This window comes from Mobula hypostoma, chromosome X1 (genome assembly GCF_963921235.1).
Source record: "Mobula hypostoma chromosome X1, sMobHyp1.1, whole genome shotgun sequence".
NCBI lineage: Eukaryota > Metazoa > Chordata > Chondrichthyes > Myliobatiformes > Myliobatidae > Mobula > Mobula hypostoma.
In genome coordinates this window covers 23,931,234-23,958,820 of record NC_086128.1, presented here as the reverse complement: position 1 = coordinate 23,958,820, position 27,587 = coordinate 23,931,234, and the positions used below count along the sequence as shown (strand labels likewise).

At 44.4% G+C, this 27,587-nt stretch overlaps 1 protein-coding gene across 5 annotated transcripts in view; it reads left to right on the top strand.

The window, feature by feature from the left end:
* LOC134340113 (rho guanine nucleotide exchange factor 25-like) overlaps positions 1–27,587 on the top strand; it is a 331,727-nt gene that overhangs the window by 272,217 nt on the left and 31,923 nt on the right. For all 5 annotated transcript variants that reach the window (XM_063036977.1, XM_063036978.1, XM_063036976.1 and 2 more), the window contains 4 exons: positions 3,066–3,196; positions 11,007–11,073; positions 15,262–15,365; positions 24,790–24,859. In XM_063036977.1, the coding sequence (XP_062893047.1) occupies positions 3,066–3,196; positions 11,007–11,073; positions 15,262–15,365; positions 24,790–24,859 (372 nt within the window). The remainder of the gene's footprint in view (positions 1–3,065; positions 3,197–11,006; positions 11,074–15,261; positions 15,366–24,789; positions 24,860–27,587) is intronic.

Here is a 27,587-nt window from a genome sequence, read left to right as displayed (position 1 = left end):
TCTGCTCCTCGTTAGGTTTAACTGGATGATCGAATTTCCTGGGCCAGTTGAAGGGAGCTGAGGAGTGCTGATTCCAGTGGGAAAGTTCCCTCCCACCACTGCCCATGGGATTGGAGGATCAGGACTGCTTCCCCCGGCTGTTGGTCATTCACACAGTCCCACTCTCCCCAAACCGCATGTATCCTCTTCATCCCAAGCTTTCTGATCTAACAATCTAGCCCTTTTTTCTATCAGTATCTTCCCAAACCTTCCTTCCTTCAGGAAGTGGGCTGGAGTACCAATGTATCAATGTATCTGTATCAATGGGGCTGACGTGGAGATGGTTGGGAACTTCAAGGTCCCAGGTGTAACTATCACCAACAACTTATCCTGGTCCATCCATGTAAATGCTATGGCCAAGAAAGCTAATCATCACTTCCACTTCCTCCGAATGCTGAAAAAATTCAGTATGTCCCTGATGACCCTCACCAACTTTTACAGGTGCACCATAGAAAGCATCCTATCTGGATGCATCACAACTTGGTACGGCAACTGCTCTGCCCGTGACTGCAAGGAATCACAGAGGGTTCTGGACAAAGCCCAGCCCAGCATACAAAGCAGTCTTCTCTCTGTGGACTCCATCTACACATCCCACTGCCTCAGGAAAACAACCAATATAATCAAGAACTCCTCCCATCCTAGATATTTCTCTTCTCCCCCTCTCCCAATTTGGCAAGATATACAAAAGCTGGAGAGCATGTGCCACAAGGCTCAAGGTCAGATTTTACCCCGATGTTGTTAGATCTTGGGTGGACCTCTTATGTACTAAAGATGAATTGTGGTGTTGATGGGCCTTGTTGTAGACCTTGCACTTTATTTATCACCAGCACTTTCTCTGTAACACTATTTTCTGCATTCTGTTTTCCTTTTGTACTGCCTCAATGTACTGATGTATGGAATGATTACCACGCACAGAAGGCTGGAGGAACTCAGCATGTCAGGCAGCATCTATGGAAAGGAATAAACCGTCAACATTTCAGGACGAGAGTCCTGACGAAGGATCTCAGCTCGAAATGTTGACTGTTTGTTCCTCTCCACAGATGCCGGTTGACCTGTTGAGTTTATAGAGCATTTTTGTGGTTAATCTGGATGTCCAGCATCTGCAAAATCTTTTGTGTTGATGTTTGAATGATTTGTCTGGATGGGATGCAAACAGGAGCTTTTCACTGTATCTCGATACATGTGGTAATAATAATCCAGCACTAGTTACCAAGTTATCTCTTAACCCCACCGCTGATCTCCCTCAATGCTGGCCTCCCATTGCTCCAACCCAAGGCCTTTCTAACTCATCCTTCTTCTCGCCTCCGGTCCAGCCACCTGGCCTCCTAATCCACCTGCCAGGCGGAAGGCAGACAAAATAACGTGTCGTTGATCTTGCCACGAAATTCAGCAGGGTTTGAAGGAAACAGTCCCTACCATTACCTGCTCTGCTCCCACCTTGGCTCTCTGTCAATGTCAAGGCCAGTAGATTGATGAAGCAATGATAACCTGCACGGTCGTAGCGCCTCCAGAGGAAGTGGTTGACACAGGTGCATTAACAATATTTCATAGACAGTTCAACAAGTACACGGATGGACCATAACATCATAGGATATTGGAGCAGAATTAGGCCAAGACTGCTTGGCCGTTTAATCATAGCCAACTTCATTCGCCTACCTTCTCCCGGCAATCCTTAACTCCGAGGGTAGGATAGGAAAGGTCTAGAGGGTTATGGGCCAAATACCGACAAATGGGACCAACTTAGATGAGTGTCTTGTCAGCCTGGATCTTTTGAACAGAAGGGCCTGTTTCCTTTATGGCTCTATGATGGCTCCCAGGAAAGCCCCTTTCAACGAGGACACTGCCATTACTGACAAACAGGTGACTAAGTGGAGCTTTAACTAACTGCGGCACTCTCAAGGAATAGGTCAGGTGCAGGAACCTGACTGTCATCTGAAGTGGTTCCAAGTACAAAGGTCGATCATGTGCTTAGTCCTGGGAATTGAAAACATGCCAACATTCTCTCAGTGTAACTGCAACAGCACAGACCCCTTAATGTGTAGGCAGCTGTGGACAGGATGAAGTGAAAGTGGCTCTCTTGAGTGGTAGGAGAAACTAGATGGGCTGAATGGCAATTTTTTAAAACTTATTTTACAGTAGCTCAGAATTTGTAAAGCCAGACCCTAAAGAGCGTAGGAAAAGTTTTGTGGCAAATGTGTGTGAGGGGTGTGGAAACCAAGGGTGCTGTGGGTGAGAATGGGATCAGGGAAAGATGTGTGTGGTGGAGAGGGTGGCACGGGCTGAAACCGTTTGCGTGTGTTTATGCACAGTATAATGCACAGTTCCTGCGTAGTATGTTTACGCACAGAACCTGTAACGAGGTGTGGAATCAGCACATTGGTGTGACTGTATGCAGCTCGGTTGGATACCACTGTAGAGAATTTTTTTTCGAGCACAGGTACGTCTACCATCTTTGAAGGAGTGAGGCACAGCGGAGAGAGCTGCTACCTCACAGCTCCAGAGACCCAGGTTCGATCCTGGCCTCTGGCGCTGTCTGTGTGCAGTTCCCACGTTCTCCCCGTCACTATGCGGGTTTCCCCCAGGTGCCCCGATTTCCTCCCACATCCCAACAAAGTGCAGGTCAGTGACTGAATTGACTGCTGTAAATTGTCCCCTGATGTGTGGAAATGGAGGGGAGTTGATGGGAATGTCTGAGAGGGTTACAAGGAAATAAGCTGGGGAATGGGATGAATGGGATTGCTCTGAGAGCCAGCATGGATTTGATGGGCATAATGGCCTCCTTCCCAGTGTAAGATGAAATACAATAGACAGTTTTCCCTTCTGTGAGTCAACTTGAACTGGAATTCATTGAAGGGGAGAGGGTGGGGGTAAATGCAGATTCAAACTTGACTTTCCAAACAGAGCAACTTCAGGTTACTGGGAAAAAGTAGGCAGTGTTCCTACCTGTTCCTTTCCAGAAATGGTCTTGCCTTCTGTGGTGGGTACCAGGGGTGTGAGTAACACTTTCACGGACTTGTGTCTCGCAGGTGCAGGCTCCAGTGTCCCACCTCTCCGATCAGGATGTGGCGGACACCCATCCTCCAAATGGATTCCCACGCCCATCAGTCACCTCAGTCAACACTGAGGAGGAAAAGAGGAATGCCTTAGAAAAGAGTATGTAAGTGACTGAGCCTATTTATTTTTATTTACCAAATTCTGTAATGGATTGCAGGATTGTTCAGAACAACGATCCCGTCTGTCTCACTGGTATTCTCTGGGAAAGAAAATCTCTTACACTTGACCTAGCTGTGATCCCAGACCCACGAGAATGTGGTTAACTCTTAACCACCCTTTGAAATTACCCAGCTTGGGGCAATTAGAGATGGACAATAAATGCCAGCCCATCAACACTAGTATCCCATGAATGAATAAGTAAAACATATTGGTGGAACGTGGGACTGATTTTTTTTAAATTTATTCACGGGATGACGGCTTTACAGGCTGAGCCAGCAGTTATTCCCCATCCCTAATTGCCCATGAGAAGGTGGTGCTGAGCTGCCTTGGAACATAGAACATAGAGCACTATAGCACGGTACAGGCCCATCAGCCCACAATGTTGTGCTGACCTTTTAACCTACTCTAAGATTGATCTAACCCTTGCCTCCTATATAGACCTCCATTTCTCTTTCATCCATGTACCCATCTAAGAGTTTTTTAAATGCCCCTAACGTATCTGCCTCTACTACTACCCCTGGTAGGATCATTATATCCACTCACCAGTCTAGGTAAAAAAAACTACCTCTGACATCCTTTCTATACTTTCCTCCAGTTACATTAAAATTATCCCCCCTTGTATTATTCATAGAAAAGTACAGCACAGAAACAGGCCCTTTGGCCCATCTAGTCCATGCCAAAACCATTTTGCCTACTCCCATCAACCTACACTGGGACCATAGCCCTCCATATCCCTACTATCCATGTACCTATCCAAACTTCTCTCAAGCATTGAAATCACGCTTGCACGCACCACTTGCGCTGGCAGCACATTCCACACTGTCACAACCCTCCAAGTGAAGAAGTTACCCCTCATGCTCCCCTGAAACTTATTACCTTTCACCCTTAACCCATGACCTCTGGTTGTAGTCCCAACCAACCTCAGTGGAAAAAGCCTGCTTGCATTTACCCAATCTATACCCCTCGTAATTTTGTATACCTCTATTAAATCTCTTCTCTCAATCTTCTATGTTCCAAGGAATAAAATCCTAACCTTTCAATCTTTCCTTATAACTCAGATCTTCCATACGCAGCAACATTCTTGTAAATTTTCTCTGTACTCTTTCAACCTTATTTGGAATAAAGTCTCTGGACGTCCACTCTTGTCTATGATGCTCTATGTATCATCTTGTACACCTCTATCAAGTCACTTCTCATCCTCCTTCTCTCCAAAGAGAAAATCCCTAGCTTGCTCAACATGTCTTTGTAAGACATGCTCTCTAATCCAGGCAGCATTGTGGTAAGTCTCCTCTGCACCCCCTCTAAAGCTTCCACATCCTTCCTATAATGAGGTGACCAGAAATGGAACACAATATTTGAAGTGTGCTCTAACCAGAGTTTTATAGAGCTGCAACATTACTTCACAGCTGTCCCTTAAGCTTCCTGGCAGGTTAAGTTGAAACAAACTCCTTTTGGATTCATTCACTGACTCTCATCCCAGTGACAATCAAAGGCAAGGAGAGAAACCTGTCAAACTGAACCTTCTTCAAATTCAGTACCGTGAGTACTGGGCCTTCAAACTGAGGTTCCTACCTGCCATCTGATGGATGTGTACAACCTCATGACATGATGTGGAAAAGAGTAGGGAGTTGCCCCCAGTGCCATGACCCATGCTTATCCCTCAACGAACGTGGTTTGGCCATTTGATTGTTTTGTGGGAACTGGGGATTTGTGAATAGATTGCTTCGTTACAACAGTGGCCGTGTCTCCAATGTGTTTCACTGGCTGGGAAGTGTCTTACAACATCCCTGAATGAGGTGACCCAGGAATGCAAATCTTTCTTTTTTCTCAACCACCCCTGCAGATCTCAGGCAGGAAATCATAAAGGAAGGTTCATTGCTGGACTCCAGCACCCACCGACTGTAAGCAAGCTATTGCAGCACATTGCTGGATCTAGGAATCTCATACAAACAGTCAGTCTCAGAACAACTTACCTTGGCCAGTAGATACACTATGATATCATCAACACAGTGGCACAGCTTGTGGAGCTGCTTCCTCACAATTCCAGATGTCTGGGTTCGATCCTGCCCTTGGGCATTTGTGCATCCTCCCTGTGATCGTGTGGGTTTCCATGGGTGCTCTAGTTTCCTCTCACATCCCAAAGACATGAGGGTCAGTACATCCATTGACCATTGTCTATTGCTCCTAGCATGTGGGCGGGTGGTATAATCTCAGGTCAATTGATGGGGATGTGGGGAGAACAGGTTACAGTGCTCAGAATAATCTGAGCAAATGTCCACAATGGGCCAAAATACTCCCCCCTCCCCAAACAGAATCAGAATCATGTTTATTATCACCAATTTATGTTGTGAAACTTGCCGCTTTAAGTTTTATATTGTTGGATGTAAATAGAGTTTTGTGATCCATAGGGAGACAACATCACCAGGGAGACTGCGGCTTGAAGCTGATGTTTATAACCCGACCCATTTAGTTACGTAGCACCCACACACCAGCAGTATACACTACCTTCAATTGTCATCCCACAGCACCCCTTTCAGGGGGTCAATGGTGTTGGATTAGAGCAGGATTTCTCAAGCAGGGGTCCATAGACCCCTCAGTTAATGGTAGGGGTATAAAAAAAAGGCAATAATCAGTAAGAAAGTTAATGGCATTAAAAAAAACATTGGGAACCGCCAGGTTAGAATGTAAAATTGCTATTTTAACTTTCCTACTCTAAGCTTGCTTATAATTTTCTATAATCACTTTTATGTGTGGAATTGTTCAGTGAGTTTTCAGTAATTGTAGTATAACTGATTCAGTATTTTTCTAGAAGTTTCTCTGCAACCTGTGTCACAACACTGAATCTGGCTATTTCATAGGTTATCTCTTATCACTGGAATGTGCTTTATCTACCTAGTGAGCTAGTGCTTAGCATACAACAACCACAACTTCTTTTTCACTTTGCAAGCAACACACATAAAAATTGCTGGTGAACGCAGCAGGCCAAGCAGCATCTCTAGCAAGATGTACAGTCAGGCTTGCCTCCAACCTGATGGCATGAACATTGACTTCTCTAACTTCTGTTAATGCCCCACCTCCCCTTCATACCCCATCTGTTATTTATTTATTATTATTATTATATTTTTTTCTCTCTCTCCTTTTCCTCCCTCTGTCCCTCTCACTATACTCCTTGCCCATCCTCTGGGCTTCCCCCCTCCCCTTTTCTTTCTCCCTGGACCTCCTGTCCCATGATCCTCTCATATCCCTTTTGCCAATCACATGTCCAGCTCTTGGCTCCATCCCTCCCCCTCCTGTCTTCTCCTATCATTTTGCATCTCCCCCTCCGCCTCCCACTTTCAAATCTCTTACTAACTCTTCCTTCAGTTAGTCCTGACGAAGGGTCTCAGCCCGAAATGTCGACTGTACCTCTTCCTAGAGATGCTGCCTGGCCTGCTGCGTTCACCAGCAACTTTTATGTGTGTTGCTTGAAATTCCAGCATCTGCAGATTTCCTCGTGTTTGCGTTTCTTTTTTACTTTATCTTTTCTTTGTTCTCCTTTTTCTCTCTCTCCCTTACAAATAGAGTGAATTGGGTACCATTTTTATTAATTGTTATGAACAGATAATATAATTTTGAGAAATATGCCCTATTCTTGACTTACAAAGAACCTCCCACACTGATTCCATGCTGGGGAAACTACAACGGGTGGCCATTTTGTTACTTGGCCAACATTATTCCCTTCACGAGGAGATGTTGGCAGGTAACACGATGAGACTGTCCAATCAGTTGGCAAGTTGTTTGGACGTAGATCAAATCCGATGAGCCTGTCAGTGCCAGCTCTGGGGTCACTGCACTCGCATGACTTTCACAGGTGCCCTCAGGTTTGTGGTTCCACAAAACTGATCCAACTGCTAGCTGTCGTATTTCCTCATGCATGCCTGTGCTGGAGGGCATCTCCTTATGATGCCCACTGCTCTGTGTGGGCTCCAACCAGCAGTCTTTCTTGAGGTCTTTGAATCCTTGCATCATGATGGTTGTAAATTGACAGGTTGCTGTATTATGCCACAGGGTAAGTTCACCCTTCTGAAGGCCGAGTTATACTTGTGCGTATTAGCTTATGCCGTGGCCTACGCCATTGTGAGCATTTATACTTGTGTGTTAGTGTGTCTGCATCACTCTGCAATTCACTGCCAAAACGCTAGTTTTGCCGCTGTGCCACTGTGTTGAGTTTCTCCGTGTTGAAACTCAACACAAAGAAACTCAAACTTCAAACAATGGCGACTGAAACTGAAGGAGGGTGAATTTTCTGTGCTTATCTGGCCACTGAGAGAGGTGGACGAGGAAATGCATTTCAAATATTTTCGGATGTCGGCAGGTAGATTTGACGATTTGGTTCATTGTCTCCAACCATTTATTTCGTATCAGTGTACGCACAGTACACTCAGAGACTGGCAATCACCATTCGAGTTTTAGCTTCAGGTGGAAGTCAACAGGCTGTAGCAGCTAGCTACAAACTGGCATCAAGCACAGGGTCCTCCATAATTTCGGAGGTCTGTAAAGCTTTATGGAAAGCATTGCAGCCAGAGTTCCTTCCCTGCCCTTCGGTCGCCCAATGGGAAGCTATTGCAGCGTAGGAGGAAATGTGATGCTACCAAGTGGACCAATCACAGTTGTTGTGGTCTGCGTCGCTGCAATGCATAGTTACATTTTTGGGGAGGTGCACGTCAGGCTACGGTGCGGGGTACGCGACTATGCCGTACCTATTGTGTAGATTTGATGCAGAAGTATAAATTGGCCTTAACAGAGCCCTTTCTGTCTTACGGAGGTAGATGCTTGTCCTTATGCATTGGCAGGTGTGAGGGTGTTGGCTGCCATTCATGGGCAGTGCTCTTGTCTCTGAGATCAGTTACCACTTCAGTGACTTGAGCTCAGAAAGTGCTGGGAGGTGGTTCACACTTGGTGGTATTCCATTTCAACTGAAGCGTTGAAGTGATCTTACGTGCTCTCTCAGATGTCTGTAAAAGATCCTATACTGTTTGATTGCAATTTTATAAAATTATGAGAGGCAGAGGGTAGGCAGTCAGAATCTTTTTTCTCAGTGTAAAAATGTAAATCCCTTAAGATTTTCCCAATAATTTTACTTGGAGTACTGGTTGCATCCCATTCCAGGAAGGGATGTGGAAGCTTTGGTAATGTTTACCTGGATCAGAGGGGATGCGCGATAAGGAGAGGATGGGCAAACTTGGGTTGTTTTCTCTGGAGCATTGGAGGCCTGATAGAAGTTTGTGAGAGGCACAGAGCGGCTAGACAGTCAGAATCTTTCTCTGAGGGCAGAGGACATTTAAGGAGAGATGGGGGAAGTTTAAAGGGGATGTACGCGGCAAGTTTTTTTTAATGCAAAGATTGGTCACAGAGCTGCCAGGGGTGGTGTTGGAAGCAGATACAAAAGCAGCATTTAAGACACTGTTAGACAGTCACATGAATATGCAGGGTGGAGGGGTGTTTGTCATGTGCAGACTGAAGTGATCTAGTTAAATTTGGCATTGTATTCGGTATAGATATTGTGGGCTGAGGGGTCTGCTTCTGTACTGTACTGTTGTATATTCTATGTGCAGTGCTAAACAGACCAGAAGAACCTCTCAACCAGCACAAAGGAAAATAGATGGACTGGTCATTATCTTCTTGAAACTTGCTTTGGCTAAATTGGCTCCATGTTTCTGACGTTATTACAGTAGTTACTCCTCATTGACTATGAAGCGCTCTGTGAAGTATTAGAGGTTGTGAGAGACCTTACACCTTCACGTTGCTTTGCAATTCTCTCCATAGTGGGCCCAGGATAATGTGCGACAAACGCTTTGTTCAGTTTCTTTAATGATTTGCTCTATTCTGTGCCTCCACAGGATGCTTAATTTACTTTGACAGAGATGCATTGGCCTGCATTTGAACCCTCAGTATTTTACTTTTCTTGATTGTGTTTAATTCAGAGATTCATTGAAGCATTATTTAAATTATGCTCAGTGATGTGCTAGGTAATTTTATGGCTTAAGGTTAAATATTTCCCACGTATAAAAATGCTAAATTATAATTTCAATTCATGTAATGAATGATTTGAAATTGAAATGCTCACCAATAGCACTCGTCTAAAAATAATCAGTAACAAAGAGTTGACATTAGCAATTATTATTTTTATTCTGTGCACATCTATTTAATTTACCTTTTGTATAGTGAATGCTGATCATAGTAACAAAGGCGTCCAGGATTTGGATTACAACTGCACAGTGAAGCTATTTACCTCAATAGCTGCAGGGCACGTACTCAACATATTAGCGTCAGGATCATTATAGGTGAGGCCAATCAGCCCCTCGAACCTGTTAATGAGCCATTCAGATAATGGATGATTTCAATGATAACCTGCATCTTTCTGCCTTAAACTTCTGGCCTCACATCTGTATCTCAGCCTTGCTTTACAATTTTGGCGAGGGAATTCCAGATTTTCACTCCCCTTTGTTAAGGAAAATGCTTCCTGATCTCACCTTCAATTGCCTGGTTCAACCTTTAAGGTGTTACCTCTTGTCCTGGACTCCCACATTTAAGGAAATAGTTTTTCTCAATCTACCTATCAATTCCTAAACACCTTAAATAAATCAGCCCTGTATCTTCAGTAGAGGAGTATTCACCTAGTCTGCACAAGTCAGGCCTCATAATTTAACATTTGTAGTACTGTAATGCTAACATCAATTTCTAATGAATATTAAAGGATGCTTACCTGGTATCTTAACACAAATCACTCCAAAACTAACAAGAGAGATAATATATTTGGTCATTTTAATGGAAAAGAAATTGCTTCCAGTATCAGCTGGCTCAGAATCTAGCACAGAAGCTTTGGATGAATGGCCTTTTTCCTTGCTGTGATCCAAGTTGCAGCATCACCTCTGGGCCCTCAACAAAGGTTAACTCATTCCCCATAGTCCAGCGATCAAACGTGGCACCTTCCCAGTCTGGGTTGTCCAGTAATGCATGACCTCCTGCCTCCAACTGCCCTCTGATTGGTTGCCTAGCTTGTCCATCCTCATGCTGTTCTACCTTTCAATAGCCAGCTAGAAAATTGTCATATCAGAGTGGAAGAGTCCTGACTTCCTTTTTCAGAATCATCGGGATTTTACAATGTCCAAACAGAAGTGTACAACAATATTAAATAAGCACAATCATTTTTAGTATCCAATATCTTTTCCTCCAGCTGGTTCCAAACAACTTCCTGGAAATTAATAGAACAAGGGAGGATCTCATTGAAACCTATTGAATATTGAAAGGCCTAGATAGAGTGGATCTGGAGAGTATGTTTCCAATAGTGGGGGAGTCTAGGACCGGGGGCACAGGCTCAGACTGAAAGGATGTCCCTTTAGAACAGAGATGAGGAAGAATTTCTTTAGCTAGAGGGTGGTGAATCTGTGGAATTCATTGCCATGACAGTTGTGGAGGCCAAGTCAGTAGGTATATATTCAAAGCGGAGATTGATTAGTAAGAGCGTCAAAGTTTACGGGGAGAAGGCAGGATAATGGAGTTGAGAGGGATAATATATCAGCCACGATGGAATGTCAGAGGAGACTCAATGGAATGAATAGCCTAATTCTGATCCTACATCTCCTGGTCTAAATTAATTCCTGGAGAATTTGGGGCAAACTTGATGTGTTAGCAACCAGAATATTGTAGAATGGAGATGGGTACAGCAGCAGGCTCTTTTCTATGTTACTGATAACTTTGTTCTTTCAACACAGGTACGTCCTTCAAGAACTTGTAGAAACAGAAAAATTATACGTTGCTGACCTGGGCTTTATAGTGGAGGTACAGTTCACTATGTATTGATATACTTTTCTTTCTTTATTAATCTTTTTATTGATTTAAAAAGAGCATTTATACAAACAAGAGGAGAATTATCTCAAATATATATATCAATAACAATACAAACTAAAAGTGAAATAGACATTATCAAAATCATACATAGTATTAAGCTAATATGTAGTATATAATAAAAAGGAAGACAGCTAATTCTCCTCTTATCAATTCACGGAGAGAGAAAAAAAACTTAAAATTTTTAAATGAAGAAGGAAAAAATCCCACTACACTATATGAAAAAAGGGGAAAAAAAGGGACTGGGCAGTCCGTTCTGAGGATATGACCAAAAAAAAGGAAAGACTTTCTGATCAAATCTAAAACTTCGAAAAAAAAATTGGAAGAGTAATAAATCAAATCAAATGAAAATATTGAATACAAGGTCGCCAGATTTGCTCAAATTTAAAGGATGTATCAAACGTCCGACTTCTTATTTTCTCTAACCTTAAACAAGACATAATGGAGGAGAGCCAGTAAAAGACCATAGGTGGATTAGAATCCTTCCACTTCAATAAAATGGCTCTCCTAGCCAATAAAGTTGAAAAGGCTATCATGCGTTGAGTGGAAACAGAAATATTTCCTACTTCCGATTATATACTTTTCTGATCTTAATGAAATCAGATGCTTAAGCCTTTTAGCTTGTGAAGTCTTGATCATACTTTCAGTACCTTTATTAATTAAGACTATTGAATGGGCTTCCTCTCTGATAAAGATGAGCTCTTGATTTCTCAGTCTACTTCGTCATGACCCTTGCACTGCATTTTCTCTGTGACTGCCTTTGGTTTTCCCTTGGTACTACCTTGATGTACTTTTGTATGGAATGACCTTGCACGCAGACAAAAGATCTTCACTGTGTCTTTCACATGTGACAATAGTAAGCCAATTAACAATTTTCATTAACGTAAATTGGTATTTCCAGCTTCATTATTCTAGTTGCAATAGTCGTGTGAAAGTGCTTTCATTAGTAAACCAGTGCCTAAATTCTCTACAGCACTCCTTTCTCTCTGCCTCTCGTGATCTACTCTGCATTACCTCTGGTTCCGTCCAAGAGGACCACCACCTTGTCGTAGGGTCTAGAGGCTTGCGTGCCTTAATAACCCGGAGAGCGATGTTGGCTGGAGTCAGGGCATTATGCTTTATACTCATGTCAAACAGGTCAAAGGGTAGAGGCCAGACAATGAGTGGTCCACCGGTCCTCTGGGTTTGGGGGTTCAGCTTAGGGCTAACAACCATGAATGGTAAAACAAAACTGTTACAGACACAGCAATGAAGATTCCTTCTACATCTGAGTGCGACGGTATTCCTGAGTCTCTACTGGGATTTGTATGACTGGCAGTAGTGAAAACTGACACGGTGAAGGATGCCCTGAATACTGTCAGAGAAGGAGGCCAACAGCATAACGGGCAGAAAGTAAGAAAGAAACCTCTGGTTCCAAGCAGCCTCTGATCAGTTTCCTCACTTGCACCAGAACTCCTCAAAAACCTCAGGAAGCTGCTCAGTGTGGTAGTACCTGCTGGCAAAGACAGTAAAAGTGTCAGTGAACTGAGTATAAATTTGCCCTTGGTTGGTGCTAAATGGAGCACCACTGACTATTCATTACATTCTACTCTGCTATTTCTGTTGACTTAAAGTGGCATTGAATACGGCAGGAGGTACAAAGAGAAACCATGACCATAACAAAAACAGAAAAATGCTAGAAACACTCAGCAGGCGGGAAGAGAAACAGAGCCAGTGTTTCAGATTGAAAAGCCTTTGTCAGAACAGGCAAGGAGTTAGGAGAAGTTTGTAAAGCTGCGGGGAGGGTGGGATGCCTCAGATATGGTAAAGCCAGGGCGACCATGGGGATAAGCTGTGAGTAAGGTTAGCTGGACATTGGCTGAAAGAGAGTAATTCAAGAGGGAGATCATAGACAAAAAAGTGAGGGAATTGCAAAATGCAAAGCAGGAGGAGCTACCTGGTAGGTCAGGCTGGGCACCTCCTCCACTCCAAGAGAGGAAAGTACAACAAGCTGAGTTATGTCACAGGTGGAAGACTAATGCAGATAGAGAAATCAAATTCAACACACAAAGCGCTGGAAGAGCTCAGTAGGTCAAACAGCATCTTGAAAGGAAGAGGACAGTTGATGTTTTACTTCAAGGCTATATCTAAAGTTGGAGAATTCAATATTGTGTCCTAAAGTCTGCAATATGCCCAGACAGAAGATGAGATGCTGGAAATCATAAAATGAAAAATTCTGCAGATGCTGGAAATCCAAAACAACACACACAAAATGCTGGAGGAACTCAGCAGGTCAGGCAGCATCTGTGGGAATGAATAGATAGTCGACGTTTTGGGCCATGACCCTTCCTCAGGACTGAGAAGGAAGGGGGAAGATGCCAGAACAAACAGGTGGGGGAAAGGGAAGGAGGCTGGTGTGAAGGTAATAGATGAAGCCAGGTGGGTGGAAAAGGTCAAGGGCTGGAGAAGAAAGAATCTGATCGGAGAGGAGAGTGGACCATAGAAGAAAGGGAAGGAGGAGGGGACTCAGGAGAAGTAATAGGCAGGTGAAAAGAGGTAAAAAGTCAGGGTGTGGAATGGGGGCGGGGGGGGAATTTGTTGACCAGAAGGAGAAATCGATGTTCATACCATCAGGTTGGAGGCTACCAAGACGGAATATAAAATGTTGCTCCTCCACCCTGATGGTGCAAAGCTTTCATCGGGTCTCAGTATTTCAGTTCAGGAGGTTACAGTGGGAGTGGAATGGAGGTATAAAGTGGCAGGGAACCGGAAGCTCAGGGTCAACCCTGCCATTACTATAGCAACTGAGGAAATCTGAGTTTCTTTCCCATAGTCTTTGGCCTTTACACTTGCAAATTACCCACCTCATGTTAGTCAGTTGACCTTCAGTACTCAGCGACTGCCTGCCTGTAATGTTCGCTGTATAACAATTTTCTGATTCATTTTCACAGAGTCGTAGAACACTACAGCACAGAAACAGGCCCTTTGGCTTACTTAGTCTGTGTCAAACTATTATTCTGACTTGTCCCATCGACTTGCACTGAGAACAACGCCCTCCATACCCCTCCCATCCATTTACCTATCCAAGTTTCTCTTAAGTGTTGAAAGCGAACCCATATCCACCACTTCCGCTGGCATCTCTTCCCACACTCTCACTACCCTCTGAATGAAGAAGTTCTGTCTCATGTTCCCCATAAACATTTCACCTTTCACCCTAACCCTATGATCTCTAATTCTAGTCTCACCCAACTTCAATGGAAAATGCCTGCTTGCATTTACTCTATCTCTACCTGTCATAATTTTGAATACTTCTATCAATTCTCCCCTCAAACTTCTACACTCTGGGGAATAAAATCCTAGCCTATTCAACCTTTCACTATAACTCAGGTCCTCAAGTCCTGGCAACTTCCCTGTAAATCTTCTGTACTCTTTCAATCATATGGATATCTTTTCGGTAGATAGGTGACCAGAACTGGACACAATACTTCAAATTAGGCCTCACCAATGTCTCTTTCAAATTCAACATAACATCACAACTCCTGTACTCAATACTTTGAATATTGAAGGTCAATGTGCCAAAAGCTTTCTTTACAACCCTATCCACCTGTGATGCCACTTTCAAGAAATTATGGATCTGTATTCCCAGATTCCTCTGTTCTACTGCACTCTGCTCTACTACTCCCCTGGTTTGCCTTCCCAAAGTGCAACACCTCACACTTGTCTGCATTAAATTCCTTCTGCCATTTTTCAGCCCAATTTTCCAGCTGGTTCAGATCCTGCTGCAAGCTTCGATAGTCTTCCTCACTGTCCACTACACCCCCAATCTTGGTGTCATCCGCAAATTTGCTGATCCAGTTAACAATATTATCATTCAGATCATTGATATAGATGACAAACAACAATGGACCCAGCACCAATCCCTGCGACACTTTACTAGTCACAGGCCTCCAGTCAATGAGGCAACTATCTACTTCCAGTCTCTGTGATTCCTTGGACAATTGCTTGCTGTCTAGTAGGGAACACATGAAGACCTGTTGTTATTTTGGACTTAAAGTTCTAATTAGTAACTGACCATACATGCTTTAACTCTTAAGCCATGCCAACCTCTACATGCTACTGAGAATATGTTCTTTTCTCTTCCAGGGATATATAGCAACAATGAATGAAAGAGGAGTGCCCGAAGACATGAAGGGGAAAGACAAAATAGTGTTCGGGAACATTCACCAGATCTATGAATGGCACAAAAAGTAAGAAGTCCCCATTACCAGTAAGACATGACCAGCGCAGTAGCCGACACTGAGTTATGCACATGCTGTTTGGTTTGTCGTCAGGTTTCTGTCTGATTGTGCACCTGAGAGGAGATACACTGTTTCTCAGAAGTTTAAGGAGTGGATGTTAAAGAGATTTCTCCTTCAATATCTGCTATCTGAATCCAAATCCAGCTCTGATCTTTAGGATGCAAATTTCTTTAGTTCTATCATTCTGTGGTCAAAACCCTGACGATAGGAGAATGTCAATGTCATCACAGAGTCCATGCGGATTCACCTCGCTCCAGACTCCCACACTGAAAACACAGGGCATGCTGTATTATCCCACGATCAGGGATGCCGTTGAACCAGAGTAGAGGAAGCTTCACTCCATTCAAAATCAAAATACTGCCATGGTTGTAAATCTGAAATAAAAACAGAAAAAAAGCTGGAAATACTCAGCAGGTCAGGCAGTATCTGTGGAGAGAGAAACACGGTTAGTATTTCAGGTGAATGACCGTTACGCAGAGATCAGCATGAGGGCAGAAAGGTCCCCAGTGCATCCTGATGGCACTCACCCCATGAGAACTTTGGAGACCTCTGCATGTGTGACTTCACTCTGTATCTCATTTTGCAACACTAGGCCGGGGATTGGTGCTGGAACAGAAAGTTTATCTAAATATTGCAGGAACACAAGTCATTGCTCCTTCATTCCTTCTAACCATATACTCCAGGACATTCTGTGGCATTCCCATTGCTGAGGCCCCCACTGCCAACATCCAAGAGGTCACCATTGACCAGAAACTCCACCAGGGACCAGCTACGTAGATGAAATGGCTGCAAGAGCAGGTCAGAGAGTGGGGATCCTGTGGTGAATGACTCACCTCCTGACATCTCAAGGCCTTGCCACCATCAACAAAGTATAAGTCAGGAGCGTGATGGAACACTCTCCACTCTCAGGAAGCTTGACATCATCCAGCACAAAACAGCCACAATGGGCATCAACCTAAACACCCCCTCCCTCCACCACCAGCACTGTGTACCAGCCACAAAACACACCATAGTTACCCACCTAGACTACTCCGACAGTATCTCGCAAACTCTGGGGGGAAAAAAGACTGTGCACGTTAAACCTATCTAGTCCCTCATGATTTTTTACACCTCTACAAGATCAAAGTCAATGTAAAAGTAAATTTATTATCAAAGTATGCATATGTTACCATATACTACCTTGAGATTCATTTTCTTGAAAGCATTTACAGGAATATAAAGAAATACAGTAGAAAAGCTATATATAGGGACTGATAAACAAACCATGTGCAAAAGAAGACAAATTGTGCATATAAAAAAACTAACAATACTGAGAACATGAGCTGTACAGTCCTTGAAAGTGAGTCCATGGATTGTGGAATCAGTTCAGTGTTGAGGTGAGTGAAGTTATCCACACTGGTTTGGATCCTGATGGTAGAAGAGTAATAATTGCTCCTGAAACTGGTGCTGTGAGACCTAAGGCTCCTGTATCTCCTGTATCTCCTGTCTGATGGCAAGAAGCGAGCATGGTCTGGATGGTGGGGGTCCTTGATGATGGATGTTGCTTTCTTGTGGCAGCACTCCATGGAAAGGTGTTTAGTGGGTGTGGTGGGCTTTGCCTGTGATGACGTGGGCTGTATCCATCCTTTTCTGTCTCCTTTTCCATTCCTGGGCATTGGTCCTTCCATACTAGACTGCCATGCAACCAGTCAGGATACTCTCCACTGTGCGTCTATAGAGGTTTGTCAAAGTTTTAGGTTACATGCCAAATCTACACAAACATCTAAGACAGTAAAGGTGTTGTTGTGTCTTCTTTGCGATGAACTTATGTGCTCGTCCCAGGACAGATCTTCTGATATGATAATGTCAAGGAAATTAAAGTCACTGACCCTCTCCACCTCTGATCCCCTAATGACCCTGGGTTTTTCTTCCTGTAGTCGATAATCAGCTCTTTGGTTTTACTGACATTGAATAAGAGGTTGGTGTTGTAGCACCACTCAAACAGATTTTCAGTCTCCCTTCTATATACCAAATTGCCACCACCTTTGACCTGGGCAACAAAAGTGGGGTGTCGTCAGCAAACTTAAATATGGCATTTGTGAGGCTAAGCTGCACTTGGCCTCACAATCATTAGTATAAAGCAGGGGCTAAGCACACAGCCTTGTGGTGCACCTGTGCTGATGGAGATCGTGGAGGATGCTGTTGCCAATCTGAACTGACTGGGGTCGACAAGTGAGGAAGTTGAGGGTTCAATTGTACAAGGAGGTTTTGAGGCCTAGGTCTTGGAGCTTAGTGATGAATTATGAAGGGATGATAGTGTTGAACGCAGAGTGGTAGTGTGATCACACCTCATTCTTCTATGATCTGGTGAATAAATTCACAACCTGCTCAACATCTCTCTACAACTTAGTCCCTTGACACCCAGCAACATCCCTGTAAATTTTTTCTGCACTCTTTTCTGGGTCGCTGAAACTGAACACAATATTCCAAATGCAGCCTCACCAACGTCTTGTACAACTGCAACATAACTTCCCAGTATCTATGCTCATTTCCCTGACTGATGAAGGCCAGTGTGTCAAAAACCTTCTCCACCACCCTGTCTACCTGCAATGACACTTTCAGGGAACCATGTACCTGTAATCCTAGGCTTGTCTGCATCTCAAAACAATTATTTTTTTAAGTGGCCTCTTTGAAATACCCTTTTTGCATCTTGGTAAGAATACTGATTGAAGCTGTCTTGGTCAAAAGCATCCACAGCAGATTGGGTGTGGGTTGACTTGCTATGGGTGGGTTGGTTTAGGAATTAATTATTTTTATTTATTTAGAGATTCAGCACGGTAACAGGCCCTTCGAGCCCAATGAGTTTGTGCCAGCCAATTACACCCATGTGACCAATTAACCTGTACATCTTTGGAATATGGGAGGAAATTGGAGCACCCAGAGGAAACACACACAGTCATGGGTAGAACGTACAAACTCCTTACAGACAGCGGTGAATTGAAGCCGAGTCACTGGCGCAATAATAGCGTTACGCTAACTGCTACAGTATCATGCTGCCCCAAATTGACCAAAACGATGAGAAGATGTCACTAGGCAATTATAGAGCAAGCCTTTTTGTTAATTGTTGAGGTCTGTGCATCACCATTAATACCAGCATTTATTGCCCATCATGAAATGCCCCTTCAGAGGGTTGGGGTGAGCCACCTTCTTGAACCACTCCAGTCCTTCTGGTGAAAGTGCTCCCACAGTACTGTGGGGGAGGGAGCTCCAGGTTTTAGCCGTAGCAGATGTGGGAGAGGCCCCACCGAACCATGTTCTTCGGTTTGAGTGATGAGACAGAAGAAGGAACTTGACTTCTAGCACAGGTACAGAAGTTGGTCTTTCAGAATCCAGCTGGAAGGCAGACTGCTCACCTGTAACAGGGAAGCTGTGCACTGCACTGTTGTTCGACCTGTGCCCAAAACGAGATACGGGGACTCAATTCCAGCCTGATCCTTGGATATTTCAGCCAGTGTTCATTCAGTCAGTTGCTGCAGCATTTGAGCGAAACCAAACACTGTCTTTGTGGTAACCATCACATTGACCCAAATTACCTCTGAAGCCCCCTGTCAATGTCTGACCTAAAGACTGATGCCGCATCCTTAGTACAAGTGACATTTTCCATATCACTAAATCTGAGGCCATTTGAATTTATTTGTTAGAAATTAGATCTGCCAGAGCCTTGTTTTGGTGCCTAAAGTGGCGTATTGTTGATGAATAGCATAAAGGAAAACCTGGGGCTTGCTGACGAGCCCTCTGTGCATTTGGCACGGCGCAGGTTCAGACATGCACCTTGGCTCCAGGGGTGTTCAGCAGTTTCCTGGGCGCCACTTCTGGAACTTTGGTCCTCGCGCTGTTCTCCAGAAGATGTTCACTCTGAACCAGGCCTTCAGAGCGATTGTGAGGGGAGACCCATCTTTCTCTTCAGGCAGCGCTATTGCAGGAGGTGCGACGGAAAGGCTCCGCTGTGATACGGCATCTTCGGTGTTGTGTGCTCCTCAAACCTTGACAGGCAGCTCTCAACTTCTAGATATCATCTCTCCAGTCTTCCGACATTGATTCCTTTTCTAATTTACAATTCAACTATTGGCAAATTGACAATTGTTTTCCCCTCTATGTTCAAGATTCGATTCAAGATTATTATTTGTCCTGAGTACATCGAAACATAGAGTGAAATGCGTCATTTGTGTAAACAACCAAAACACTCAAGGGTGTGCTGGGGGCAGCCCGCAAGTGTCGCTACACAGTCCAGCGCCAACACAGCATACCCACAATGCTCGGCAGAACAACACAGAACACAACCAGCAGCAAAACAAGCCCTGTTCCTCTCTCCCACCTGTACCAGCCTTGCCTAGTGGTCATGCTCACAGTGATAAATCTGGGGGTTCAAAGCTGACTCCAGAGTATTAAGTAGAAACATCCCAAAGTGCTGCTTTGATGGAGGTGCTGCCATTCAGAGAGGTGTCTGTGCTGGATGGTAGTTTTCTGAAGAAGTTCCAGATCCTACTCAGTATTTCTCCTCACAAGCAATTCTGAAGTAAGTGATTGTCACGTTGCTTTCTTTGGGAGTTTGCTGTGCGCAAAAGTGCCTGCCTTGTTTCCTATGATGAAATAGCGACCACTCTTCAATACAAACTCCATTGGCTATAAAGCACCTTGGATGTCCCGAGCTACTGAAAGGCGCTAAAGCTCGCAAGTTCTTTTACAAATGAACATTCTTGAGCAACGCACAAAATGCTGGCAGAACACAGCTGATCAGGCAACTTTTATTGAAGTTTCAGGAATGAACAGTCGACGTTTCAGGCCAAGAGATGAAGGGTTTCGGACCAAAACATTGGCTTTATTCCCCTCCATAATGCTGCCTGGCTTGCTGAGCTCTGACAGCATTTTGTGTGTGTTGTTCAAGTTTTCCATCATCTGCGTAATCTCTTGCGTTCATGAGGAACATTTTTGTTTGGGACTTCTTTGAACTCATGTGCTAGCTTTTTCACCATCAATTTAACTTGCTGCTTTTTTTTTCCTTTGCATATTTTGAAGAGTATAAAGCCGATCTCATTCTGAGCCATTGCAACTGTCTGTACAAATGGCTCCACTTTTACTTTCACTTATCTTTGCAGCCTAGTGGTTCAGGTGCAAAGTTTGAATGAGTGTGTGTGCATGTGTGTGTGCGCGCGCTTGCACAGATCGTGTGTGAAAAGGACCACACTCATACCTCACAAAACGTCCTGCAGCTGATTTGGAGAGCTGTTGCAGCCAGGAATTCACACTCTCTTGTTGGATTCTGATTCTATGCCAACCTCTTTCTGAACTGAGTGGAATTGTGCCTAATTTTACTCCTTGCTGCCTGCTGTTGTACAGTGTAAAGTCGGCACGCCATGCCTTTGGTTTCCCATGGGCAGGGGAAATGAAAATCAGTCTCACACTTATCAGTACTGCCTCTCACACCCCATCCATCCCAGCAGAGTTAGAGATTAGCTTTATTTGTCACACTTACATCGAAACGGTGAAACATACAGTGAAATCTTTTGTTTGTATCAATGTCCGGCACAGTCCGAGATGCGCTGGGGGCAGCCCGCAAGTGGCGCCATGCTGCTGGTGCCAACGTATTATACACACAACTTAGTAACCCCAACCTGTACGTCTTTGGAATGTGGGAGGAAACCAGATCACCCAGAGGAAACCCATGTGGTCACAGGGAGAATGTATAAACTCCTTACAGACAGAGGCAGGAACTTAAACCTGATCAGTGATCGCTGGTGCTGTGAAGTGTTGCGCCAACTGCTATACTACCGTGCTGTTAGGCTACCATACCCTGGAAGGAGTCAGAAGAGAAAGGAACTAGTATTTAAAAGAGTAGGATGGATTAACTGAGGGTAGAGGGATGAAGAATCCAGACTGTGTGGGGAACAAGGAAAAGAAAAGGTGAGGCTGTGTCTGAAGGTGTGGTGAACCTGGTGACAAACAGAGTCTCCCTGAACTAGGTTCAGGCTGGTAATGTAATGTTCACAACAGGAAGAGGCGACTGGAGTGCACCATGATATTTCGTAGCAACAGACCCTTGTTTGGTACAAATATCAGACATTTCACAAGGCAGCAACTTTTGGACCCAATTCAACATGCTGCTCCCAGTTGTATGAATGGGATTAGGGCAGAGATGTGAGCCATGCTATATGTGCGGTTCTAAATTAAGTATCTCCAGCACGGACCGAAGTGGTCCCAAGGGCAGCAGAACTGTGTTTAATTCCCCTAACTGCCATGAGGCAATGGTAAAAATATATTATTTTTGAAACAGTAGATTAATTAAAAATTGTTTATCTCTCAGAAACTGATTATCTGCTGCTGCTGTGAGAAAGAGTTTTTTTTTAAATAGAAGGATTAATCTCCAAGTAGCAAATTAGAGAGCAGTTTTTAATAAAATGCAGTTAAACATATTCTTTTCATATTTTCCTATGAAATAGAGGGAAGCCATTTGGCCCATCAGATCTGTGCTGACTCTCTGAGTACTTCCCTGTAAGCAATTCTCTCACACATGCCTAGTGATTTCCCCTCTCTGTCAGTCTCATCAGTAATGGTTGGGCAGCAGATAAGGACATCTTTCAGGGGTAGGAGAGGGAAGCATTTCTGGACCCCAATTTATCTCACAATTAAACCTTGCACAGTCAATGTTCCATTCGCACTTTCCTAGCCTTGAGAAGGCCAGTCTTCTCAATCTAAAACCTTACTCCCTCTAGAAGGACATATGGAGAACGAGAGCCCCTATTCCTTCTGCTTTTACTGACTGCACTCAGGATTTCGAATATGTGATCTCCAGAGTCTATGCTCCAGGCAGGCAAATGGCTCCTGCCTCTTTTACCATTTAGGGATTTAAATTTGGATAAGGGCATTGTTTGGTCCAATTGCCTTAGTAGTGTGATTATTTGTATTCATATCATTGACTCCCATTCCATATGGCAATAAGATTGCCTGCTTTTTAGGACCTGTGTCCTCTTTTGTGAGGCCATGTCATCTTTTGACATGTTTTTAGAATGGCATGTTAAATTGCATGTGACTGCGACCAATGGAAACATACTCTAGTGGTTGATATTTTTGTCGCACATTGTATTACAATCTATAAAGAGACCATTTGGTCCATAACATCTATACTAGCTCTCAAAACCGTCACATTTGCCTTCTTTTGTCATTGCAACCTATTGTCTCTCACTTGCCCATTAACTCCCTCCTAGTGTTGCTGTCACCCACCTGCATTCAGGGTGATTCACATGAGCGAATTAACCCCCACCCTCACACACATTATTGGGATATAGGAAGAAAGCAGAGCACCTAGGGGAAACTGCAGGGAGAGCGTGCACACTCCACACAGACAGCACCAAAGGTCAGGATCGAAGCCATGTCTCTGGAGCTGTCGGGCGGCAGCTCTACCTGCTTTGCCACTGTGCTGCCTAAAGCCTTAAAGGCCACATTACATAAGTATTCCAGGAGCACAGGTTTAGGCCATTTGGCCCAACTGGTCCCTTCTGGTGATCATACTCCACATCAGTCTCCTCTACATCTCACCAAATGCTTTTGGCCCTGTGGGCGTATCCAACTTTCCCATGAAAATTACTTCCGCTACTCAATCCCTTGCTCGAGGAACAAGTTCCGCATTCATTGCACCTCTCAGGGTGAAGATGTCTTTCCTGTATATCCTACTGGATTTATCAGTGACTATTTTGTTCATTTGGGCCCCATCACAAGTAGAAACACCTACGCCCCTCCACCCTTTCAAGGCCTGTTGTGATCTGAGTGACCCAGATGTTAATTCGGTAGAGTCTAAACATTGAAACCAAGGGGCAGGAGTGGATAACAAGCACTTGTTTGGAGATATGCAGACAAGTTTGGATCTCCCTTCTCCAAGCAACAGTTGAGGCAACATCAGTTGTTAACCAAATGTATAAGGTGGATGTCTGGTGTCAGTTCACACATTTATAGTGAACTCATGGCTCACACTGTTGTTACAGTTGAGAGGGGAGGCAATTCAGCTCTAGGGGCTGAATAGCCTCCCCTCTCAGGTGTTAACTCAGCTTGCTGGCAGTGTGAGTCGAACAACAGTAAGGTAACCTCAAAGGTATCATAATGAGCTAAGCAAATAGTAAAAACAATGAACATAAAAATCATAAATTGATGGAAACACTCACCAGGGCAGGCAGTATCTGTGGAGGCATTTCAGGCCCAACACCCTTAATCAGAAGTCAAAAAAGGAACAAAGGAAATGTCTGTGACAGAATGGTTATCTGAATGTTGTTGGGTTCCTGAGGGCTGTAGAGGAAGATAAGATGCTGTACTCTGAGATTATATTGGGACAGTGTGGGAGGTTGAAGGCAGAGAGATCAGAGTGGAAGTTGGATGGAAATTAAACTGACAGCTGACTGGATGTCCAACATTACCCCGGTGGACTGAACAGAGGTGTTCTCTTTGGTGGTCTTTGGAGAACTGAAAGAGATCTGGAGATCATAGAACATGAAACGTAACAAATTAGCGTGCGGATACAGCAAGTATTCAGGAAGGCAGATGGGATGTTGGCTTTTACTATATAGGAGTGGTGAGGTTTTGATGCAACTTTACAGGGTACGAGTGAGACCGTACCTGGAGTACTGTATACAGTTCTGGTCTCCATGTTTCAGGACAGATGTACTTGCATTGGAGACTGTGCAGAGATGTTTCACTGGGTGTCTCCTGGGATGGAGAGGCAGATGTCAGAAGTGAGGTTGATTGGTTCTGACACATTGGAATTCAAGAGAATGAGAGGTGACTTCATTGAAATACAAATATCCTGAGGGGTTTTGACAGGCTGGGTACTGAGAGTGGTGGTGGTGGTGGGGGATAGTTAACTAGAAAGGACTAGGGAGGATAGTTCCAAAGTGAAGAGTCTCACCTCACATTTCAGATGGACACAAGGAGCAATTTCTTCTCTGAGGATTCCGAAACTTTGGAATGCTCCACCTCAGAGAGTGTGGAGGCAGAGTTAGCGAATATACCCCAGGTGCCGATGACAAACCTTTGAACCACCAGTGATTCGAGGGGCACGGAGAGAGGCCAAACAAAGATCTGATGTGAATCTGACACTCTGGTTTGCTCTCTACAGATGCTATCTAACTTGCTGACTGTTTCCAGTGTTTTTTGATCTTACTTTGCATTTCCCGCATTTGCAGTATTTTTGGTTCTGGTTCATTTATTTGGCATTTTTGAAGCATGTCCTGTAAAAGCCCCGTTCCCTTGATGAGAATTTGGTTTTCCATCGTGCTGTACCGACAGGAATCCTGGCGGACAATGATGTGCGGGGCCGATCATTATTAAATTATCTATCTTTCATTCACAGCTATTTCTTAGGCGAGCTGGAGAAATGCCTAGAGGAACCAGAGCGACTGGCAGTGCTCTTCATAAAACATGTGAGTCGTCAGCGACCCTGCTCACTTTATCAGAATAACTGACGTAAAATGGACCCCAGGCGCACTTCCACCCCCACCCCACCTCCCCCCACCCTCCACCATCCAATCGTTTCCCCTGGCCCTTTATCACTTCAGAATTGATCTGCACTTGCTTTTGTTCTCTCTGATGCAAACTTGCGCAAAAGGGTTCGAGGTTTTGAAAGCACAGTGTGGTTTTAATTTTGGGAATGGATTGTGAAGCCTGCATTTGAGATGTGCAACCTCTCTAGTCTGCCAGTGTCCTGCTTTCTCTCGAAATGGTAGACTGCAGCACTGAGTCCCTACACCACCACTTCTCATATTTCCTTATCACGTAGAAGGAGGCCATTCTGCCCATTCGGTCTATGCCTGCTCTCAGAGCAATCCAAACAGTCCAATTTACTTCCTTTCAATATTAATCTTTCTATTGATTTCCATTGGTTTTCCCAACACACACCCACACATTGTGGACAACTTACAGCGGCCAATTAGCCCACTGACCCTGCATGACTTTGGGATGTGGAGCATCCAGGGGAAACCCACTTGGCCACTGGGAGAACTTGCAAACTCCACATAGACAGCAGCCGAGGTTGGGATTGAACCTGGGTCACTGGAGCTGTGAGGCAGCCTCACTACCTGCTACATCCCTGAGTTGTCTTTATAAATCACTATAAATCCCTTGCTTGTTCCGGTAAGCATATTCCTTCTTCAATCACTCAATCCATCGTTTCCCCAGACTGTAGAAATTGACTGTAGCAACTAAGCTCAAACTATTTCCCACTCCACCACTAGCTAACTCTGCCGAGGCTCCCAGAACTAGAAATAGAATTGTCAAACCTCCAGAAATGAGCAGGGGCCACTTGGAACTAAAGACAAATCTTCAGGGTGCTTTATGAGCAAAGTCAACAGTGTATTCAAAGAAAATTGAGGTGTTCTTTAAAATCTTATATTGCAGTAAGTTTTAGAGATGGGATACATGCAGGGGTGCAGGGGAGTCAAGGGTGTGTTAATTGACAAATAATCAAGAATTGGAGAGTCTATTCGCTTTCTGATCACCTCTGGGAAGATTGGCAGGATGGATGACCAATAGCAGGAGTGGATGGCACCAAAAGGTCATGTGACAAAACCTTACCAGAGCTGGCAATCCCTGCTGAGATTGAGAAAGGGGTGAGGTCATCCTCACCAGTGGTAGGTGGCATAAGATTTGGGTAGTGTTGATTGAGGGAGGAATGTTGGCCAGGACACCATTTGGAAGGACCCCAGTGGTGCCTCAGGAACTTTCACATCCCCCGAGATGAGAAACAACTGTTGGGCTGATGTCCTCCACTCATGGATTCCACATCTGGATTCCTGGCTGTCGTACATGGATGGGTACTGCTGAGGTATCTATCAACATGCTACTGAGGTAGAAGGTGTCAGTTCACAGTTTGGGCATAGGCAGGAGCTCCTCATGTACAGCATCTGGAGGAATGGAGCTGCTCCTTAGGGTGGATGGTAGATGGTGTGGTGGAGGAGAAAAGATAGGTGGTGGATTCTTAAAGGAGGTCACACCAGCACCTCATGCTGGGTTAGAGAGAGGCTATTCTCCTCAAAAGTTCGGGCCTGAACTTGACCAAGCTTGACCTATTCATTGGCATGGAATTACATTAGAAGTTCCAGTATAGACCATTCAGCCAAAGCACTGTTGTTGTCAAATCTCCAAATGTTGGCCTAGTCCCAACTGCCAGCTCTATGCTCACACCTCTTCTAGGTCAGCGAGGTCACATGGCTGATGTTCAGTCCTTGCTGATTGGTTCATTGTAGGTCAAGGAGGAGATGGTGGCCCACCTTTGAAGCCAGCCTGTCTTAACTGGGGGAGGACCATCACAATTATATTTAATAAATGGTTTTATTGACCATTACAAGTAAGTCAAACAATGGTCCTGTTTTAAGGAGGGAGACAGGAATGCAGACAAGGCATAATAACATGCCAGTGACATTTGCTAAATGGAGTCTCCTTTTGTGGACGTCAGGTTGAGTAGAATTGGTTGGACATTTTAGAAACATGAAAACATAGAAAGCCTACAGCACAGTACAGGCCCTTCAGCCCACAAAGCTGTGTCGAGCATGTCCTTACCACAGAAATTACTTAGGGTTACCCATAGCCCTCTATTTTTCTGAGCTCCATGTACCTGTCTAGGAGTCTCTTAAAGGACCCTATCGTATCTGACTCCACCACCATAGCCGATAGCCCATTCCACGTACTCACCACTCTCTGCGTAAAAAACTTACCCCTGACATCTCCTCTGTACCTACTTCCAAGCACCTTAAAACTGTGCCCTCTCGTGTTAGCCATTTCAGCCCTGGGAAAAAGCCTCTGACTATCCACACGATCAATGCCTCCCATTATCTTATACAACTCTATCAGGTCACCTCTCATCCTCCATCGCTCCAAGGAGGAAAGGCTGAGTTCACTCAACCTATTCTCATAAGGCATGCTCCCCAGTCCAGGCAAGATCCTTGTAAATCTCCTCTGCACCCTTTCTATGGCTTCCACATCCTTCTGGTAGTGAGGCGACCAGAATTGAGCACAGCACTCCAAGTGGGGTCTGACCAGGGTCCTATATAGCTGTGACATTACCTCTCGGCTCTTGAACTCAATCCCCTGATTGATGAAGGCCAATGCACTGTACGCCTTCTTAACTACAGAGTCAACCTGCGCAGCAGCTTT